Source organism: Oculina patagonica, chromosome 14 (assembly GCF_052425735.1).
Source record: "Oculina patagonica isolate OP01 chromosome 14, crgOcupat, whole genome shotgun sequence".
NCBI classification, from domain to species: domain Eukaryota; kingdom Metazoa; phylum Cnidaria; class Anthozoa; order Scleractinia; family Oculinidae; genus Oculina; species Oculina patagonica.
The window spans coordinates 7138962-7156655 of record NC_135771.1 but is presented as its reverse complement, the minus strand read 5'-3'; the positions used below and the strand labels follow the sequence as shown (position 1 = coordinate 7156655).

Here is a 17694-nt window from a genome sequence, read left to right as displayed (position 1 = left end):
TATTAAGTATTTATCGCCTTTATAGATCTTGTAAATATGACATAATTCAACCTTCGGGTTGCAAAGTTGTATGCTACCTACCTACCTACCTACCTACCCTTTTCATTGTCTCATGTTCATTTTTGTAATCTGAAACAAAGGGAAATAAAAATCAAACTGGTTTGAAAAATTTGGAACTTAAAATAAATTTTAACCACAACATATTCATTACTTAGGTAAATTTTAAACCTTCTACCTTAAGGCGTAGTTTGCTAGATGTGATGGGATGCTAGTCTATCGCATGGTTGCCCCCAGCATTAAATTCGCCGCTACCCATTTATACACCTGGGTGGAGAGAGGCACTGTGAGAGTAAAGTGTCTTGACCAAGAACACAACACAATGACCCCGGCCAGGGCTCGAACCCGGGCCACTCGATCCGGAGTCCGGGGCACTAGCGATTAGGCCACCGCACCTCCGATAATATCTGGAAACCACCTAACAAAGGGGGAGGAAAAGGACAGCATGACATAGCATCCAAATTTACCTGTATTCCCTTCTTAGTCAGTTTTCTTAAACTGGTATAAGGCTTGTGTTGTACCGTTGTCACATACTTATATTCGCCTCGTTCGAACACCACAGTGTCGCTGTACAGCTACAGTAACCAACAAGTCAGCAGCACATTACTTGCAGTTTTCAATAGATTGCAAAATTTTTTTTCCAGAATAAAAACGCGAACCACCACCGTCGTTTCTTAGAAACGCCCTTAAATCATCATCGCGCTTCCCGATGCGGTGAACTCGTTGAAACTCAAAAGTATCTGCTTCACTGATATCCAATTCATTCTAACTGACGCCTCTTTGATGTTTTCCTCTGAGGTGTCGGATGATTCTTGAGCCCCGGCCGGGGGAGGGGGGAGGGGTCCAAGCTCCTTTGTTCCCAAAAAAACTCCCTTGTGTTCCCTTCCTCTCTGAAAGTATTTTATCCATTTTTGTGATCCCTGTTTCCAAAAATATTAAAAACGCAGCTTTTGTTGCCGTGTTCCCAGCTTTATTTTCCTTTTGTTCCCTTGTTCCCAATTATTTTATGGCCATGTTCCCTTGTTCTCTGAAACCCATGGGAGGGGTTCATTCTGCTATCCCGTAAAAGCGAAGGTTTTCTCGCCGTTGGTACACTTCCTTGTTAAACTTGTCGTCTCTCGATGCCTTGATCTCCCCTTTAAGTTTGTTTTCTATACTTTGTGTTGTCTTGGAAAGATCTTTCCCAGTGCTTCACCCTTTTTCATAGACTTGCTACTTCGCTGTTTGCGAACGTCGTTCCCTTATCCAACATTTAGCGCCAGTTTACACGAGCAATTTTTTATGTGACAATTTTTATGTGAAAATGTTTATTTGCTCGTGTGGAGGAGGAAAACTGGCCAATTTCCTTGACAAATATATTTGCTGAGAAGCTGGCGTGTTAGCTTTTATGTGACAAATAAAAGTTGTCATACAGCTAATTCGAGAAAGGTTTTCGGAAAAAAGCACAAAAGTGCACGCGACAAGACTGAAAGGTAGTGTGGGTAGGAGTAGAGAGAAACTGCACGTGCTGAATACTAATAAGATGGCGACATGACAAACGCGAATGCGAAGGTACTTTTATCCACGCTGAATTTTAGAAGAATTTCCAAAACTCAAACACAAACGACAGAAAAGGTAAAGCTACCCAAAAAGGCCTCCTGAGAGGAAAAACAAAATCTTTACGTGCAAAAATACAAACTTGTTCATTTCCTTTAGGCCAATATGCAAAATTCAAGTGAATACCCAGACCACCTTTCGGTCTTGTCGCGTGCACTTTTGTGCTTTTTTCCGACCTTTCTCGAATTAGCTGTATACGAAAAATTGCTCGTGTAGACGACTCGACACATAAAATGTGGCAAATATTGTGACAACATATGTGGTCCCCAATCTCCCGATTTCTCACTGGGCACTGTGCGCGCGTATCTCAGTGCGTAACCCTGCTGTCCAAGGTCATAATTGGCGCACTTAACTTTGAATTGTTGACAAATAATTGTTGTGCTATCTACAAATTCTCCTTATTGGGCTCCGTACAGTATGCTTGGCTTTGTGGTGTTAGGTTAAGGACATATTAGAAGCTGATCATCGTGAAAAGTGAAACCCGAAAGGGTTCAGGAAACCTCTTATGCAGTCATTCTTTGACGTGTCACGCACTCTATTCATAAAGATTACGTGACGAGTTTACTCTATGTCTGTGAAGGAGGTTGGGTTCAGGCAGAGTCAGTGAGGGACGGACCCTTATTTTTTTGAGGGGGGGGGGAGGGGGGGCTGGGCAATGTTTCTGGGCAACATTTTTTTCACCTTCATGTTGCACAAGAATTTTTTTAAAGATTGTTCTTATCTTTCTTTCTCATGGCTCCCCTTGCACGAATTTTTTTTTCAGCCGTTGTTTCTGTGAAGGAATTTTTTTTTGGTAATTGCCCAACCGCCCCCTCAACAAAATAATGGTCCGTCCCTAAGACGGGTACTTCATGAGTGGCACGACGCAAATAAAAACAGAGAGCTTTGCTTAAAAGCTGCTCTATAATTTCATTTCTGACTTGCAGAAACTTTTTTCAAAAGCTACATTTTAACAACTATTAACAACCTAAAACACACGCTTATTTTTGCGAACCTTGGCTGGCTACTTTAATTTTTCGAGCATTAAAAACCTGTTCTTGTACAAATTGGTCTCAACTTGATTTTAAATTGGCTGAGAGAATTAAATCCAACCTCGCCTCCAGTGCCTCCTAGGGAAGATCTGCTCCCGCGAGGACCCTGGGTACGAGATTTTAAAGTTCCCTTCGTTTGTCCAACAACTCGGTTTAAATGTGGAATACAAGCACTTATCGCTTCCCTGTTGTTTTTGCTGTTGTCGCTTTGTTTTTTCACCATGCATTTTAACGCTTAATTCATTTTTTAAAGAAACGGTCGTCGTGCACCAGAATCGCTTAAAGTAGCCAGTAAGACTCCTGCCGGTGCCCTTTACAGTCTCTACAATACATACACGCTGGAACAATAACTGTTCCATTACACAAAAGCATTTTATACCCATCTAACTACTACGTACGTGATACATTACAAATTCAAATTATTGCAACCCCTCGACATAACAAGCCGGGTTTAACATAGCCTGCTCCGGGCGTTTCTACTCGCCGTTCCTTGCACTAATCCCCGCTAACTGAACGCTCTCTCTCGAGATAACATGCTGAAAACGTGTTCGTGTAAGACTCTGACAGTCGACAAGGTGTTCTTGGAAAGTTTGCGCTATAAAAAAGGCTTCAAATGTAGAAAATGACCCTAACTGATTTGCCCGTATAAAATAATGCTCATCAAGTGGCAGACAGCAAAGATATTTGGTTTAACACCTGGTAACAGCCACTGGGACAGTAATTTTCCGGGGGTGTGGGCTCCCAAACGAAAGGGACAAGGATGCTTGTCGGAAAGTTTGAATTAAAAACCTAAAGGAGACCAATTTAGGCGTAGTTCAAGCTTTTTTTGACCCCTAATCTAAAAGATGCCATTTTTTATGCCTGTTCGGTCTACCGTCAAGGCAGCACTATCATGGCGTTTTCTGTTCTTCACGTGCAATCCTAAACAACACATTGACGGCTAAAAATACCTGCTAAAAATTCTGGCCTGAACACCCTAAGTGAAAACATAATCCGTAATTTACACCCCTAAGCGAGACAGCATTCCTGTTCTTTTCATGTAGGAGCCCTCCCTCCCCCATCTCCAAGGGCCCTATGGCTTATTAACTCCTGAGATTTCTAACCTTGGTATTGACAGTTGGTAAATTTACAATTTTTCCTCGCCCTGTGACTATTAATTCGAGTAAATTTATGTGTATGCATTTAGCGGTGATAAATAAAAATCTAGCACCAGCATGAGGCTTTTAACATAACTTATATGATAAACCTACCGCAAAACTAAGTTTTAAAAAATACATTATGTGCTAAGTGTACTAAAAATAAATGTACTAAGTTAATAAAGTGTCCTATGTCCTACAAAGAATATACTAACTTGTCTCCTTTGTAGCCGTTACGTATTTGGCTCACGCAACACTCTTCCCAAGAGAACAACCTTGCGTCAGCACTCAAATCACGGCTGCAAAGGGCACTTACACCCACCAGTATGAACAATAGTTACTTTTTGCGCGTCTACAGAGTTCGGCCAAATTGAACTTACTGCTTTTTATAGGTTTCCTATAAACCGCCTTGGGAGAATTTAGTTTTGATCAGGTGTCTCATTCCCATGACCTGTTTGTTGTGACAGTGAAGAGAAGATAATTCAAGAACTTATCGCATTCAATCAACGAATGTACCACACTTTTGAGAACAGTCTTTTACAATTGCTGTCATTAGCCAATCACACGAAATCCAAATAAAGCAATGGCCCAATCAGAGCTAGAGGAAAGAATGAACCAATCAGAACTTGGGAAAAGAATGAGCCAATCGGACCTAGGAAAAAAATGTGCAATCGGTACCAAGCACGAGACTGACGCGCATTGCGTCAGTCAGTCGGTTTGGCTCTTCATTGGTTAAACAAGGCAGCACATTTGCTCTAATTGGTTAATTCAGTTAAAGCATGAGATTTGATTGAACCAATCAAGACTAGAGGAATGCGCAATCGGTGCCAAGCACAGGAAAGTGCACGTTTAGGCCGTTAAGTGACACTTGGTATCTTAATGCTGGTGCACAACGAGGCTTATTTACCTCTACGACTTTGCACCTTGGGAAATAACCACTAGTCGTTACCCCATTGACCTTTGCGTTTGTATAACAAAACGTTTAAAGTTATTTCTCACAGCTGCTAACGCTAACAATGATCATTCTAACTACAATATACTATAATTACAGTGCAACCCCGACATAACGATCATCTGGATATAGCGTCGACAGGAGATTTTCAGACATTTTTCACGTACATACAATCATACAGCGAACTGATTCTGTTCCTAGTCGCAACATTTATCCTAACATAGCGAATATTAAAAATTCAGACCAATGCACTAAGGTGGCAAAGGTTTGTCCATGTGTTACTGAATTTGGGCAATTTTACATGTGTATCTCAAAGAGAAAAAAGCAGATTTTTTAAAAATAACTGGCAGAATTAATATTCTCGCGCGTTCTTTGAACTGACGAGATTTTGTGACAGATCTGTCACTCAGTTATACACGCGCATGATTTCACACCGTGTCTTCCATTTATTTCGCCAGTAAATCTTTCAATGTTATTGTAAAAACTAAAAACGACCACATCTTTTAGTGGTCTACACTCTAGAAGATCATAAAAATAACTCCATAAAATTTCCTTAACCCTTAACTTCCAAGATGGTCTGTAAATGATTTCAGGATTGCACCATGCAACGTTTAAGAACTAAAACACCCTACCCACCCTATCCTCAAAACTGCAGCACAAAACCTAACGTGAACAAGCATCATGTGATATTAGAGTAACTTACAAAGCGGAGGTCACGACAACCTGCTTGGGCTCTTCCTGTTTCTCCAGGTTGCTAAGCAGAGCCCTATCATCCACTATGCCATTACAATCATACTTCCGCAAATATTGACGTGATTTAGTGTTCCAGTCACGCTGTTTCCTCCGGCATTGTTTACCATTATCCAATCAGCGCAGAGCAAACAGCGTGACGGTTGCTCACTGGAACACTAAATCACGTCCCCGGTTTCTGATCGCTTCGAAAGCTGCATTTCTCGAAAATTATTCGGCGTTTAGCGCTTGGATTTTGAATGAATTTTCTATTGAAAGCGCCGAGAAGAAGCTTCAACCTTTCAGTTTACCTGGTGTTTGATCAGGAAGCCTGGCGATTCTGATTTCTGGCTGAAAATCGGCTTGGCGCTGGAGCGGTCGAAATCGAGCTTTCCACCCTTGTTCTCTTCTTATTACGTGAAGCAACAGTCAACGCAAAACCCTCCAAATCGCCCAAATTCGCCATTTGGAGCCGCAGAAACGACAAAATACAACAGTTAAGGTAGGTTTACGTTTATTTTGAACTTAAACATAGACATTACTCGAAATAAGTTAACGATAATAAGACGCGTTCAAAATCCTTATACATTTCTTTATATTTCGAACATACAAACAGTCACGCCGCTTGTATGGGCCCCCTGTGCTTAAAGCACTAGGATATGCGTCAAAATTTCGTAACCTTCGGCATTTAAAAGAAGTAGATAAGATAAGTTACATTACACGTACCTAATGGGCTTAATCGAAGTGAAACGTTTGTAATGTTTGCTCAGTTTTGCAATGTCATGTTGAAACAAGCTAAAGCTTTACAGTTAAGCTACATGTATTAAGTTACAGCTGTACGTATAAATATTTGGACTTCACGTTCTTATTTCACAGTCATACATACTAGCTTGTAACCTGACTAGCGTCGTAGAGCCACTGCAAAATTATGCATTAGATTACTGAGTAAGAAAGAAGCTCACTTCATGGATTCTTTGGAATATCGACCCAAAGAAACCTTGTATGTTGTAGAAACTGACGACATCTCGCAGTGTAAAAAGTACAAATGCCTCTTATGTGATAGGTTTCTGTCTTCAAAGCAACGAGTTTTGAGTCATCTTCACACAGCTCATCACAGAAGTAAGTATTTCCTTGATTTCTCATAGAAGTACAATGATTTTTTATCATTATATTTAACTGATTTTATGTGCTTTTGATTAGTTTAAATACAGTTGTGTTTTCTGAAACACCATAAGACCATGTTACTTTTTTGGTGTTAAGATGGCCCCTCCATTATGTTTTAAGTAAATGTACATGTTAAGTGAAATGCAGATGCAACATTTGCACACCATATTACAGTGCTTCAAGAATTTGATATTCTTTTAAATATTAAGATTGTTTCTACCAAACATTTGAGTAATAAAAATAAATTAAGTTACCACAGAGATCTCATAGCATGGTAACAGTTTGAGTACAGCTAACAAAAACCTTTCAAAACCAGCTCTCAAGCTGGCCCTGCAAGAGAAGAATGGATTATCGACTGAATTCAGTTAAAACAGATGTTTCACACCAGTTTAAAACAAAATGGCATGTGTTTTATACATTTGTATGAGGTTTGACTTGAATTTTGTCAAGAATGCTTGTAGAGTTAAATGACAGGGTCACTATAAAGACAAATTAATTTAAGTGAGATGATTCATGTAGTATATAAAATGTAACCATGCTATGAGTAGGTTTTTGGTAATTAATCTTTGCGCTCATTGCTCCAACTTTCAGTGGAGTCTGTCTTAAGTGCTTTTTCTGTGATTTCAGTGACCCCGTATTCTGTATGTACGCTACATTGCATTGTAGCTTTATACAGTTTATCTCCTTTGTTTCGAAAAATTTAAAATCTTTTCAGAAAGTTCAGTAATGTCATTGGTTGAATGATAATCAAAAATGCATTTTTTTTCTTGCAGGCCCCTTGAAAAGAGTAAAGAAACGCTACCTCAGCGATCACAACCTCCCAGTTCCCAAGCGCACATTATACTGGAGGGAGGCCCAAGGTAAAAAGTCTACTGAACAGGAGACGGATGAAAGTTGCCCTGGGGATGGAGAGAATGAAAACATAGAGACCTTAGATGCAAATGAAAATGTTCTCGCTCCAGACTTTGCACAAGACCATGATGAATGTTCTCAGGATGATAGTGAAATAGAAGAGGAACTGGCACAAAATGAAAATGGTGGGCCTGATGATCTTACATGTACATCTAGTAACATAAATACATATTTGAGGTCTAATTCCGAGGAAACGAATGAAAGTGATTCAGAGTCAAATGACTCTGATCTTAATTTTAATTCTGAATCATCATCAAGTGAAGAAGAGCTGAGTGAAGCAAGTTCGTCTGAAGATGAAACTGATGACGAGCAAACAAAAACTCAGAGTCACAAAACAGATAGTAAAACATTTACTGCGTTACAGTTGCAGTCACTGGCAGTGATTGCATTTCTATTAAGACACAATTTAACTGGGGTGGCTGTAAATGATTTAATTAGTCTTCTTAGAGTACTCTACCCAGAATCATCTTCTCTAGGTTATATGAAATATGAAGAGCTGTTTCAAGTGATTGATAAGGTTGACTTTAAAGTGTGTCACTATTGTCACATTTGCCACAATGTATTTCCCCAGAACAAGGACATTTTCAAATGTGAAACACCCAGCTGTCCGGGCTTAAGGTACAGGGGAGGAGATTCTGCTCAGACAAAAGTCAGTCGCCAGCCACGGCTGTTCTTTTTGATTGCAGATATTAAGACACAATTGAAGTACATTTTAGAACAGGATGGGTTGCTTGAAAAAGTTTTTAACTCCAAAAAGAAAGCAAAATTTTCGAAAAGTTCTCATAGCTCGTCCCTAACGGATATAACTGATGGGAGTTTTTATCGTTTGTTATTGGAGGAGGGCCAATTTCTTGCAAGTGACAACTGCATTAGTGGGATCTTTAATACAGACGGTATTCCGTTGTATAAATCTGCTAAAGTTATACTTTGGCCCATTTTCATTGCAATTAATGAAATCCCTTTGTGTCAGAGATTTGCAAGGGAAAATATGGTTTTGGTTGGGATCTGGCAGGGTAAGGAATCCCCACCATTTCTTCAATATATGAATGCATTTGGAGAAGAAATGTGTTCTCTGTATGAAGATGGAATTCCTGTTAGTTTTGGGGATAGCATTATTAATGTTAAACTTGGCATATTTGTTGGCATTGTTGATCTTCAAGCCAAGGGGTATATCCTGAACATGACCATGCACAATGGGGAGAGTGGTTGCTGTACATGTGAGGAACCGGGAAAAACAGTGAAACAAGGGAAGGGTTATGCCAGATGTTATCCTCACAGACTAAGTAAAGATAGACCTCCCCTTAGAGATTCCACCGAAGTTAAGTATAATATTGGACCAAAAGCAACAGCGAGCAAGAGGATAAAGGGTATCATTGGCATGACTGGGTTGGCATCAATGCCATGGTTTGATGTTGTTCTTGGCATTGTCCCTGATTACATGCATGGGGTCCTCATGGGTGTAACAAAGACACTTCTGCTTAAATGGTTCTCTCCATCTCAAAGCAAGAAGCCCTTTTTTGTGGGAAACCGTATTCGTGCCATTTCCAAAAGACTTGTGACTATCAAGCCCCCAGATTACATTGAAAGGTTGCCTAGAGATCTAGAAAAGCACTTTGCCCACCTCAAAGCTACAGAGTTACAAGCTTGGCTACTGTACTATGCACTGCCTTGCTTGACAGGGTACCTACCCCCCCCCCCCACAGCCTCACCTCAGCTAAATATCTTGAGCATTTTGCTCATTTCTCAGAGGGAATCCATTTGCTTCTTAGGGACTCCATTACGTATACAGAGCCTGACTTGGTAAGGGCTGAAGCTTTGCTTGATGCCTTTTATCGAAATTTTTGCGAACTTTATGGGGAGGGATCCTGTGGACTCAATGTTCATAATGTAGGTGCCCATCTAGTATTTTATGTAAGGCTTTGGGGTCCTTTGTTTGCATGGAGTTGCTTTGGTTTTGAAGACTGGAACGCAGTCCTTTTGCAGGGTGTTCATGGAACTGGGGATGTCACCAGACAAATTGTATGCCATATCCATGCACAGTTGCAGTTAAAGAGTTTGTTTGTAAAAATGCCTGAAAGTGATATAAGAACTTTCATATCAAAGTTGATAAAGCCCAATAGGCAGTGGAAAGTAACACAAGCTGCACAAGACTGCAGTATTTCTGGGGCTGTTGTAAAATTAACTAACTTGCCTAGGAACGAGTTGGAGCTTATAAAAACAGTAACTGGGGAGCAAGATACTTCTCAACTAAGTAAAGCACTAAGAGTTCAGTATGGGCAGGAAAAACTGTATGCTAAAGACTATAGCAGAATGAAAAAGAGAGTTTGCTATGTTGCTCTCACAAAGAAGGGTGAAATTGTTTCACTTAAGTATTTTATTTTCAGCAAGAAATTTAATTCTGTTTTTGTGATGGCAGAAGTGATAAACCTTGACAATGACTGTTTCATTTTCTCTCAAGCTGGTCATCACATTCTTAGAGTTAATGAGACACAGGATATTGTAGTTATGCCAATAAGTGAGATCCAGGAAAAACTATTCTTCTTACACCCGCTCTCAGTGTTACGTGCATAGCGGCTTTCTGTCGACATCCATCTTTCGACGTGCTAAACAAACAACACGGATCGAAATCCGCCAATCACAGCCCACTAGCATGACCTTCTGACCTTTTCGCACATTTGCATGAAACCAACAACGGTATGTATAGGTTTTGATTGGCTCATTTCAAACAGCACGTCGAAAGACGATGTCGAAAGATGATGTCGAAAGATGGATGTAGAAAGATAGCTATGCACGTAACACTGAAAGCGGGTGTAAGAATTTCAAAAACTTTAAAATTTGTTGTTCGTATGCCAAATATACATGGACATGGCCTTCTTAAGTAGTTTTACAGGGTTCAGAATAACTTTACAGTGACAACACAAAAACCGTGAACACTTTCATTATACTTTGAAAAAGGAAGTCAGGAAATAGATGGAAAAATTTTCACGAGAAATAACCTGCTGGCTCCATCTTTGTCTATTTGTTTATATTCTCTGCAGTTTGAGCTGTCATTGGATGGTTTTCTGCAGAAATTTACATATGCAAGATAAGGTATAGTGTTCACGGTTTTCTGGTTCGCACTGTAAATGTGTGCCATGTTGTCCATATGCAATTCCTGAATTTCTTTTACTTTTGATGTATGTTCATTCCCATTGTTGAGGGACATTATTGCATTATTTTTAAAGTTGTATTCTGGGAGTTGGTTGTCTGAGACAACTGCATTGTTATTAATTCCTTGCCCTGTATTTTCCAAGTTAACTTTTAGTTGTTACAGTAACCATTGAATCAATACTACCTTAAGGTTACTATTGTTATGGCTACTGACTTTAGTGAGTTGGGTGGAAATCAACAAATTGAGTACAGTGTAGTCGCTAAAAGTTCAACAGACTCCGTCAGATTTCATGCTCGTTTAATTTAAGTACCCCTGATACCTCCAAAGAAAACACAATAAAGCATAGTTAACTTGAATAATTCTTTGAAAAATGGATGGAAACTTTGTTCTTTCTGGCGATGAAAGATAATTCTGTTCAATTTCACATGAATTTGTTCATGTACTTATTTACACAATGTCACTATTTTGTTAACAATTTTCAGAGAATCGCTTAATGAAATATTTGTTACTGTATACTGTGCTTGAAAAACCCAACTTAAATAAGTAGCCCATAACAATCATAACCTTAAGGTATGATGTGAAATAGGAGACTTAAAAGAAAGAATGTACTTTTTCGTGTTGTCCTAGAAAATATAGACACTATCTCCAGCTTAAAGCAGCTTAATAGAAATATATGTCACTTAAAAAGTACCAGTACATTAATAACAGGTAGAAAAAATTGTTAAGTCACAGATAGAAAAAATTGTTAATAAAAGTGACATAAAGTCTCCATGTAAATACTGCAAGATACTCAGCTGTAATGCTTGTTGGATTGTATTTTTTCATTAAAGTTGAATTTGTACATGGTTCAATTGAGCTTCCAGTTGTTTGTTTACATAATTGCCCAGTTTATTATCAGGATAAACTTCAAACAAAATGATATTCATTTTATATTTTACACTATTAAAAACCAGTGCTGCTATATTGCAGTTCCTGAGTTTTGACTGGTTTACAGGCCGTGGTATACATTTGTATAAGCTCCTATAACGCTGACCAATAGTAGGTGTGCGCATCAGTGAGAATAGCTGGGGAGCTCAATATTGCATTTTAATTTCTGGTTGTTTTTGATAAAACAATTATTTCACTTGAACTTGTTGGATGTGAGGTAGTTATAGCCAACTAGGCATTATGGAAGATGGTACAATTTCTAACCAAAAAAATAATAACAAATCACAAGACCATGGTCAAACATGGTATTCCGTGGTTATCAAAAAGTAATTAATCAAGTCACTCCTAAAAGTACTTAATAAAGATTTTTAAGCAAGAAGCCAGTCCGACAACATTGCTGGACCAGCAGTTTCAAGTCAATCATATTTTTGTTTTGTTAAATAAAATGATTTGTCTTGTGGCCTTTTTAGGACATGGTTTACCATGGTATATCATGGTGTTAAGTCTTTGTCAGTCAGTGTTTCATTAATGTTCAAAGTGATGAATATCAGTTTTATTCAGCTGTAAAAACACCTTGGCACTCTTAACAAAACAAGGTCTTTCAATATTAACAATAATATAACCTGACCATGGTTGGCCGTGAACCATGGTCATTGGCCAAAGTGGACCATGGTCAGACACCACGGTCATAGCATTGTCAACCATGGTCAACCATGGTTGACAATGAAAAACCACGGTACCATGGTCAACCTGGCGCCGGGGTCACTTCTTTCTTCTGTAGAGGTACTTGCAGCCATAGCTGGAATGTGTGTTGAAGATGGTGGGGGTCTTGAATACCATTTGCCAATCAGCTCAGGCAAAATTCCACGCACAAAGAAGATTCTTTTAATTTTGGGACATTTTGGTTCCAAAAAGTTTTGTCAGGGAAGATTCTCTCAATAAACAAGCCATTTTGTGTCCAAACAACAAAATCAATGTACTTCAAAGTTGAGCACAGGAGCTGCAGCTGAACCTATTACATAATTAAAATAAAAGAGCATACAAAATTATAGATCAGTTAATACTGAATGAAATGAACAATTTGCAAAGTTTCATTTACTACCAAGTTTATTAAAAGCAATAATAACAACACGATTAATAATAATAATAGTAATAATAATGGCCGTTTTTATGCTAGAGATGTTAAAGCCGTCTGAGACGTTAAAGCTGTCTCGAGATGACTTTAACGTCTAGTATAAAAACGGTAAGACAGACGGCTTTAACGTCTTTTTGTAAGAGCATCTAAACGACGCTCTTAACAGACAGCTTTAACGTCCGAGACGTTAAAGGCGACTAATATAAAAACGGGACGCCGTTAACTAGTATAAAAACAGTAAATAAGACAGACGCCTTTAACGTTTGATGGCTTTAACGTCTTCGTGTCCAGTGCCCTCGAATGTAGAACCCAGTCTTTTTTATTTTTTATTTATTTTTTTCTGAAAAGTCGTCTACTAAATGCGTCCCGTTTTTATACCAGACGCCTTTAACTATGAGGGGTTATCCCCGCCATAATTGTTTTTTCATTTTAAAGTAGTGTTCTTCTTTTTATTGTAGCAGCTGTCATTTCGCTTTAGTCGTTTCTCTTCTGCAAAAGGCACATTTTGTGAAATTACGCGTCAAGTTCCATCAAATACGGTTATGCAGAATTTAGAATGCCCCCATTTGGAAAATTCTGGGTGCTCAATTTGAGCAGAATTCAGGAAGTCAAATTTGACAGAATTTGGTCCCTCGAATTTTGCGAAATTCAACTCACTGAGCTCTCAAACATACTTGTTAGCGGTTTTGCTTAAAAAGCAAAAGAAGCGGTCACTCAGCATAAAACATGGCCGCCACGACGGTAGAGTGAAGTACGCGAATGCCGTCGTACTCATCTTATTGATGTAGTGAAATTTTTAGAGGGTGGCAACCACGATTCCGATACGTTTGATTATACAGTTTTCAGGTTAGATTGGGTGTTAAATGTGCTTGCGAGATACTTGGACACTGGAGCTCACGCACGTATAATCCACCTCGTTCGTGAAGCGAGAGAAGCGGTTACCAACGCTAACGATAGTACAGATGCATTTCAGGCAGGTTGTATTTTTACTGGGCAGTGTGGACAGCCAAAGTTAGACGTTTCTCAAGAACAGCTACAAATTCTCGTAGAACGTCGATGTTCGGAAACAGGATTATTAATACTAAAGATATATCAAATAGTGATTGTGAAATGTTTGTCTGGAAATCTTTGTTAATCTTATGTCTAGAAGATTCGTATCTAGCCAATCAGCTTTCTTTAGCTAAGGTGTGCGTCGGAGATAAGAAACAATTGTTTTGTGATTTATTTAGCTTTTAGTCGAAGTAATCTTTCAGTCAGTCGAGTCAAAGAGTTGTGAAATCTAGCGAGAATCAAAGAGAAGAATAAAATCTAGTGAAGACGAGTCAGTGTGGGCTATCCTTTCTAATTCCCCACATTGATTTAACATTCCACAAATAGCTTCGCTTCTGGATGTTAGTCAACGAACAGTTGAGAGACGTTTACGTAAATTTAACTTGAATATCAGTACTTCTTATAAGCAAAACCGCTGACAAGTATGTTTGAGAGCTCAGTGAGTTGAATTTCGCAAAATTCGAGGGACCAAATTCTGTCAAATTTTACTTCCTGAATTCTGCTCAAATTGAGCACCCAGAATTTTCCAAATGGGGGCATTCTAAATTCTGCAAGGTCCGTATTTGATGGAACTTGACGCGTAATTTCACAAAATGTAACTTTCGCAGAAGGGAAACGACTAAAGCGAAATGACAGCTGCTACAATAAAAAGAAGAACACTACTTTAAAATGAAAAAACAATTATGGCGGGGATAACCCCTCATATTTAACGTCTTAGACATTAAAGATGTTTAGCCGACTTAATCGTCTCTAGCATAAAACAGCCAATAGCTTAATTTAAGTGTCAAAAGGTTCTACCCTACTATACAAGCCCACTAATCGGCAAGAGAGACTGAAATTAAAATAACAACAAGAAATATAATTTTTGGTGAAATTTACCTGGTAATAGTACTGGTGACTTCTCTTGAGCTGATATCTACCTGTAGGTGTTTGCTCTAGGCAAAAATTCTTGCCTTTGGTCGCAGTTGCAATGTCATCATTTTTGTGGCAAAAAGGACACTGCAATAATCAAAATACAAGACTCCTCAGTCACACAGAACAGAAAGATTTTAAGGTTACACAATACCTTCGGGGGTGTCCTTTGGAAAAATTCGTACGCGCGTTGTTTTAAAGTAAACTACCACAATCTATATATCAATAGATAGGTAAAGAACTGTGGAATTCGAAAAAAAAATATCCGATGTTTAGCAGAGCCATTCTTGAGAAGAAAAAAGCCGGTAAAGAGAAAACGACTCAGTGCCATTCCGCCGAATTAATCGGGTATCAAACACAACCCCTATTGCGAAAGTACTGCACAATGTTAATCAGCAAGCATCAATCTCAAAGTGTGTCAGGCTTTTTCTTAATTCTTATTGGTTATCTTTTTATAGACCCGTAAAGTTAAAGTATTGAATAATTAGCCGACCCTGTTGCGTTCACGGCCGTCACAAGAGAAATATCCAAAATAAAGGAAATCCCTGACACACTTTTGTTCTTCGATGCTTTGCAAATGTTCTGGCCAAATTTCGTTAGAATCCGCCAACTGTACATACCCTATTAATTCATTCAAAGAGACGGTATTCTCGCGAAAAACGATTGCGAGTTTTCGCCATTTGAAGATTTGTAAACATGTTACGCTCTTATGTCAACAGGACATGCTGCCGACCAATGAAATACCTTGTATTTTACTCTGTAATTCAGTTATTACTGCAATGAGTTTCCATTAAACATTATATTATTATTATTATTATAGAAATGATGGCACCCCTACCATTCACAGCGAGCGAAACGATCATCGCGGGAATTCAAAGGCAATAATAGTGTGACAGTCACGTTCATTCTCCTTGTTGAACTTCAGCGTGCGAGAGAAAGATGCGGGGGAAGAAAAATATGCGGGGAAAGAGAACAGAAAATGAAGTAGCAACGGGTAGTTCGATTTGTTCGAAGGATCTCCCACCCGCACATCGGCCAACATTCCGCTTTTGTCTTCTTCTCAGGTCTCGGCTTCAATTTTTTTCGCTATCCAAGAAGTTTTTTCTATTTTTGTTAACTTTTTTCACGACCTCAATAAAGTACTCAATAACGAGAAACGAAGAGTGATGAACCGAAGAGCGATATCAAGAATGGGAGAGAAGGAAAATCGCATGTAACCAAAAAATGCTAATGAGGTCCTCGTAATAAGAGCTCCGGAATGAGGCTTTTTCGTGCAAAAACGTCGCCGGGAAGTCAACGCGCTATGAGGATTGTGACACCTAACTGTGTTATTAACTTTTACTTTAAAAACTTTTTGTCGAAATAACTCGCGTGCGTTTTAAGATTTTACTTTCATTTTTGGGGAAATGTTAGATTTATAGTAAACCTTGAGTTTAGTCCAAAAAAAAATTTTTCAACAAAAGTAGCCCTCTGAAGGTATTGTGTAACCTTAAGTCAGTCACAGTTTTACATATACCAGATTAAATGGTTATCACCGAAAAAGATATTTTTACCTTGATTTCACAAGCACCAGCACCACAGCATTTGCAATGTACGAGTCCATCTGGAGATGCTCCCAGGTAAGGGTGATCTGTACTGAGGAAGAGTCCCGAATCTGTTATGCTGAAGTTTTCATGCCGTTATTTCTGGTATTTACAGTATGCTTCCCTAGCTGTCAGCTCATGTTGACATCCCCATTTGGTTGCCTCAGTGTTGAATAGAGCCATTTCTGGATGGCATATGCCCATCACCAAAGAGTGCGAGGGTTTTGATGGGTCGGTTTGGCAGGCACTCTTGAATTTTGATGCTGTAATCTGTCCTGTTCTCATACGAAACCACAGTCTAGAGTTTGCCTGGTCTCTTGTCTTTTCTTCAACCAGCTGTTGCTGTTTCTTTGACACTGTTATATTGCTGAGTACTTCTTCTGCTTTTTTAAGTAGAATTGGGTAGTCTGCATCAGCAAGGCTACTGTCAAATAGGTTTAATAAAATTTCAGGTAGTTCCGGGTTCAGGGATTTAGGAATGTAGGCATTAGAGTGGGCAGGAATTAGAGATAGAAGTGCAGGTTTAGAATTACATTTCTTGATGTTGTTGAGAAAGTCTTTCAGTTCAGTTTCAGAAGGAGCTGGAACAGATGATTCTTTGACTGTGTTAGTTGTTGTGGTTGGGATCTTACCAGACTGAATATCTTTAACTCTGGCATATGGTATGGATTTTACGGCAGAAGGAAGGACTCAATAGGCTTTTTTATCTGTAACTGTCAGAGAGTCCCTTTTCTTGCAACCAGCTTCGATCGCCCAGAGGAGTGAGGCAACATGTGAGCAGCTCTCACCAAGACCAGCCATGCAATCGCAGTGTACATAAAGTACTTTGCCTGACTTTTCACAGACAACCCAGGGAGTCAGTGGCTTTTCAGACATCCTTTGTGAATGGTTTACCTAGAAATTAAAACATTACGTTACAAACTATACACATGTAATAGAACCGCGATCGATGCGAACATTCATATGATGAGGTAAAATTTTCGAGCACGTTTGCAGACAATTAATAAGCCTTACCTTGCCGATCAGGAGACGAATTTCGTCAAATTTCTTGCTGAAAACTTCTCGAACCCATCCGTTGGCGAAGTTCTGATAACAGTCCAGGCTTTTGTAATTCATTAGCTGATCTTTAGTGTAGGGACTTCCACTGAACTTGGGCTGGCCAAGAATCGAAGTCATCAACCACTCATTTCGTGGGATCTCATACGAATCTTGTCCGTTTATGTCATTTAACTTTGCAGCGTATCGCTCTCTGCATTCTTTCTGCTTTAAACTATCGAAAAAGCCCGGCAAAAAACCTCGCGTGCCCGTGCCCTTGACCGCCATGTTGTCAAAACAAACACAAGGTTGTCCTGCAGTTCG

The 17694-nt window shown here is 39.1% G+C and overlaps 1 protein-coding gene, 1 long non-coding RNA gene and 1 pseudogene across 3 annotated transcripts in view; 1 reads left to right on the top strand and 2 right to left on the bottom strand.

Annotated features, from left to right (window-relative positions):
- Positions 1-17694, bottom strand: part of LOC144638410 (uncharacterized) — a 158122-nt gene that overhangs the window by 97085 nt on the left and 43343 nt on the right. The gene's annotated exons all lie outside the window — the stretch shown is intronic.
- LOC144638937 (uncharacterized) lies at positions 6150-10148 on the top strand. The gene is made up of 3 exons (XM_078498215.1): positions 6150-6620; positions 7439-9257; positions 9347-10148. The coding sequence occupies exons 1-3, from the start codon at positions 6467-6469 to the stop codon at positions 10146-10148; spliced, it is 2775 nt and encodes a 924-aa protein (XP_078354341.1). The 5' UTR covers positions 6150-6466.
- Positions 11009-17658, bottom strand: LOC144638169 (uncharacterized; annotated as a pseudogene). The gene is made up of 4 exons (XR_013567891.1): positions 17350-17658; positions 16306-17229; positions 14720-14839; positions 11009-12667 (listed from the first exon to the last, which is right to left on the bottom strand). The product of XR_013567891.1 is annotated as an uncharacterized LOC144638169 (transcript).

What these genes read in the sequence shown, in the direction of transcription:
- LOC144638937 (XM_078498215.1), top strand. Translation starts at nt 6,467, where the DNA reads ATGGATTCTTTGGAATATCGACCCAAAGAAACCTTGTATGTTGTAGAA. An exon ending in TCACACAGCTCATCACAGAA is followed by an intron (nt 6,621 to 7,438) that starts GTAAGTATTTCC and finishes TTTTTCTTGCAG; the next exon opens with GCCCCTTGAAAAGAGTAAAG. An exon ending in GCACTGCCTTGCTTGACAGG is followed by an intron (nt 9,258 to 9,346) that starts GTACCTACCCCC and finishes TTTGCTTCTTAG; the next exon opens with GGACTCCATTACGTATACAG.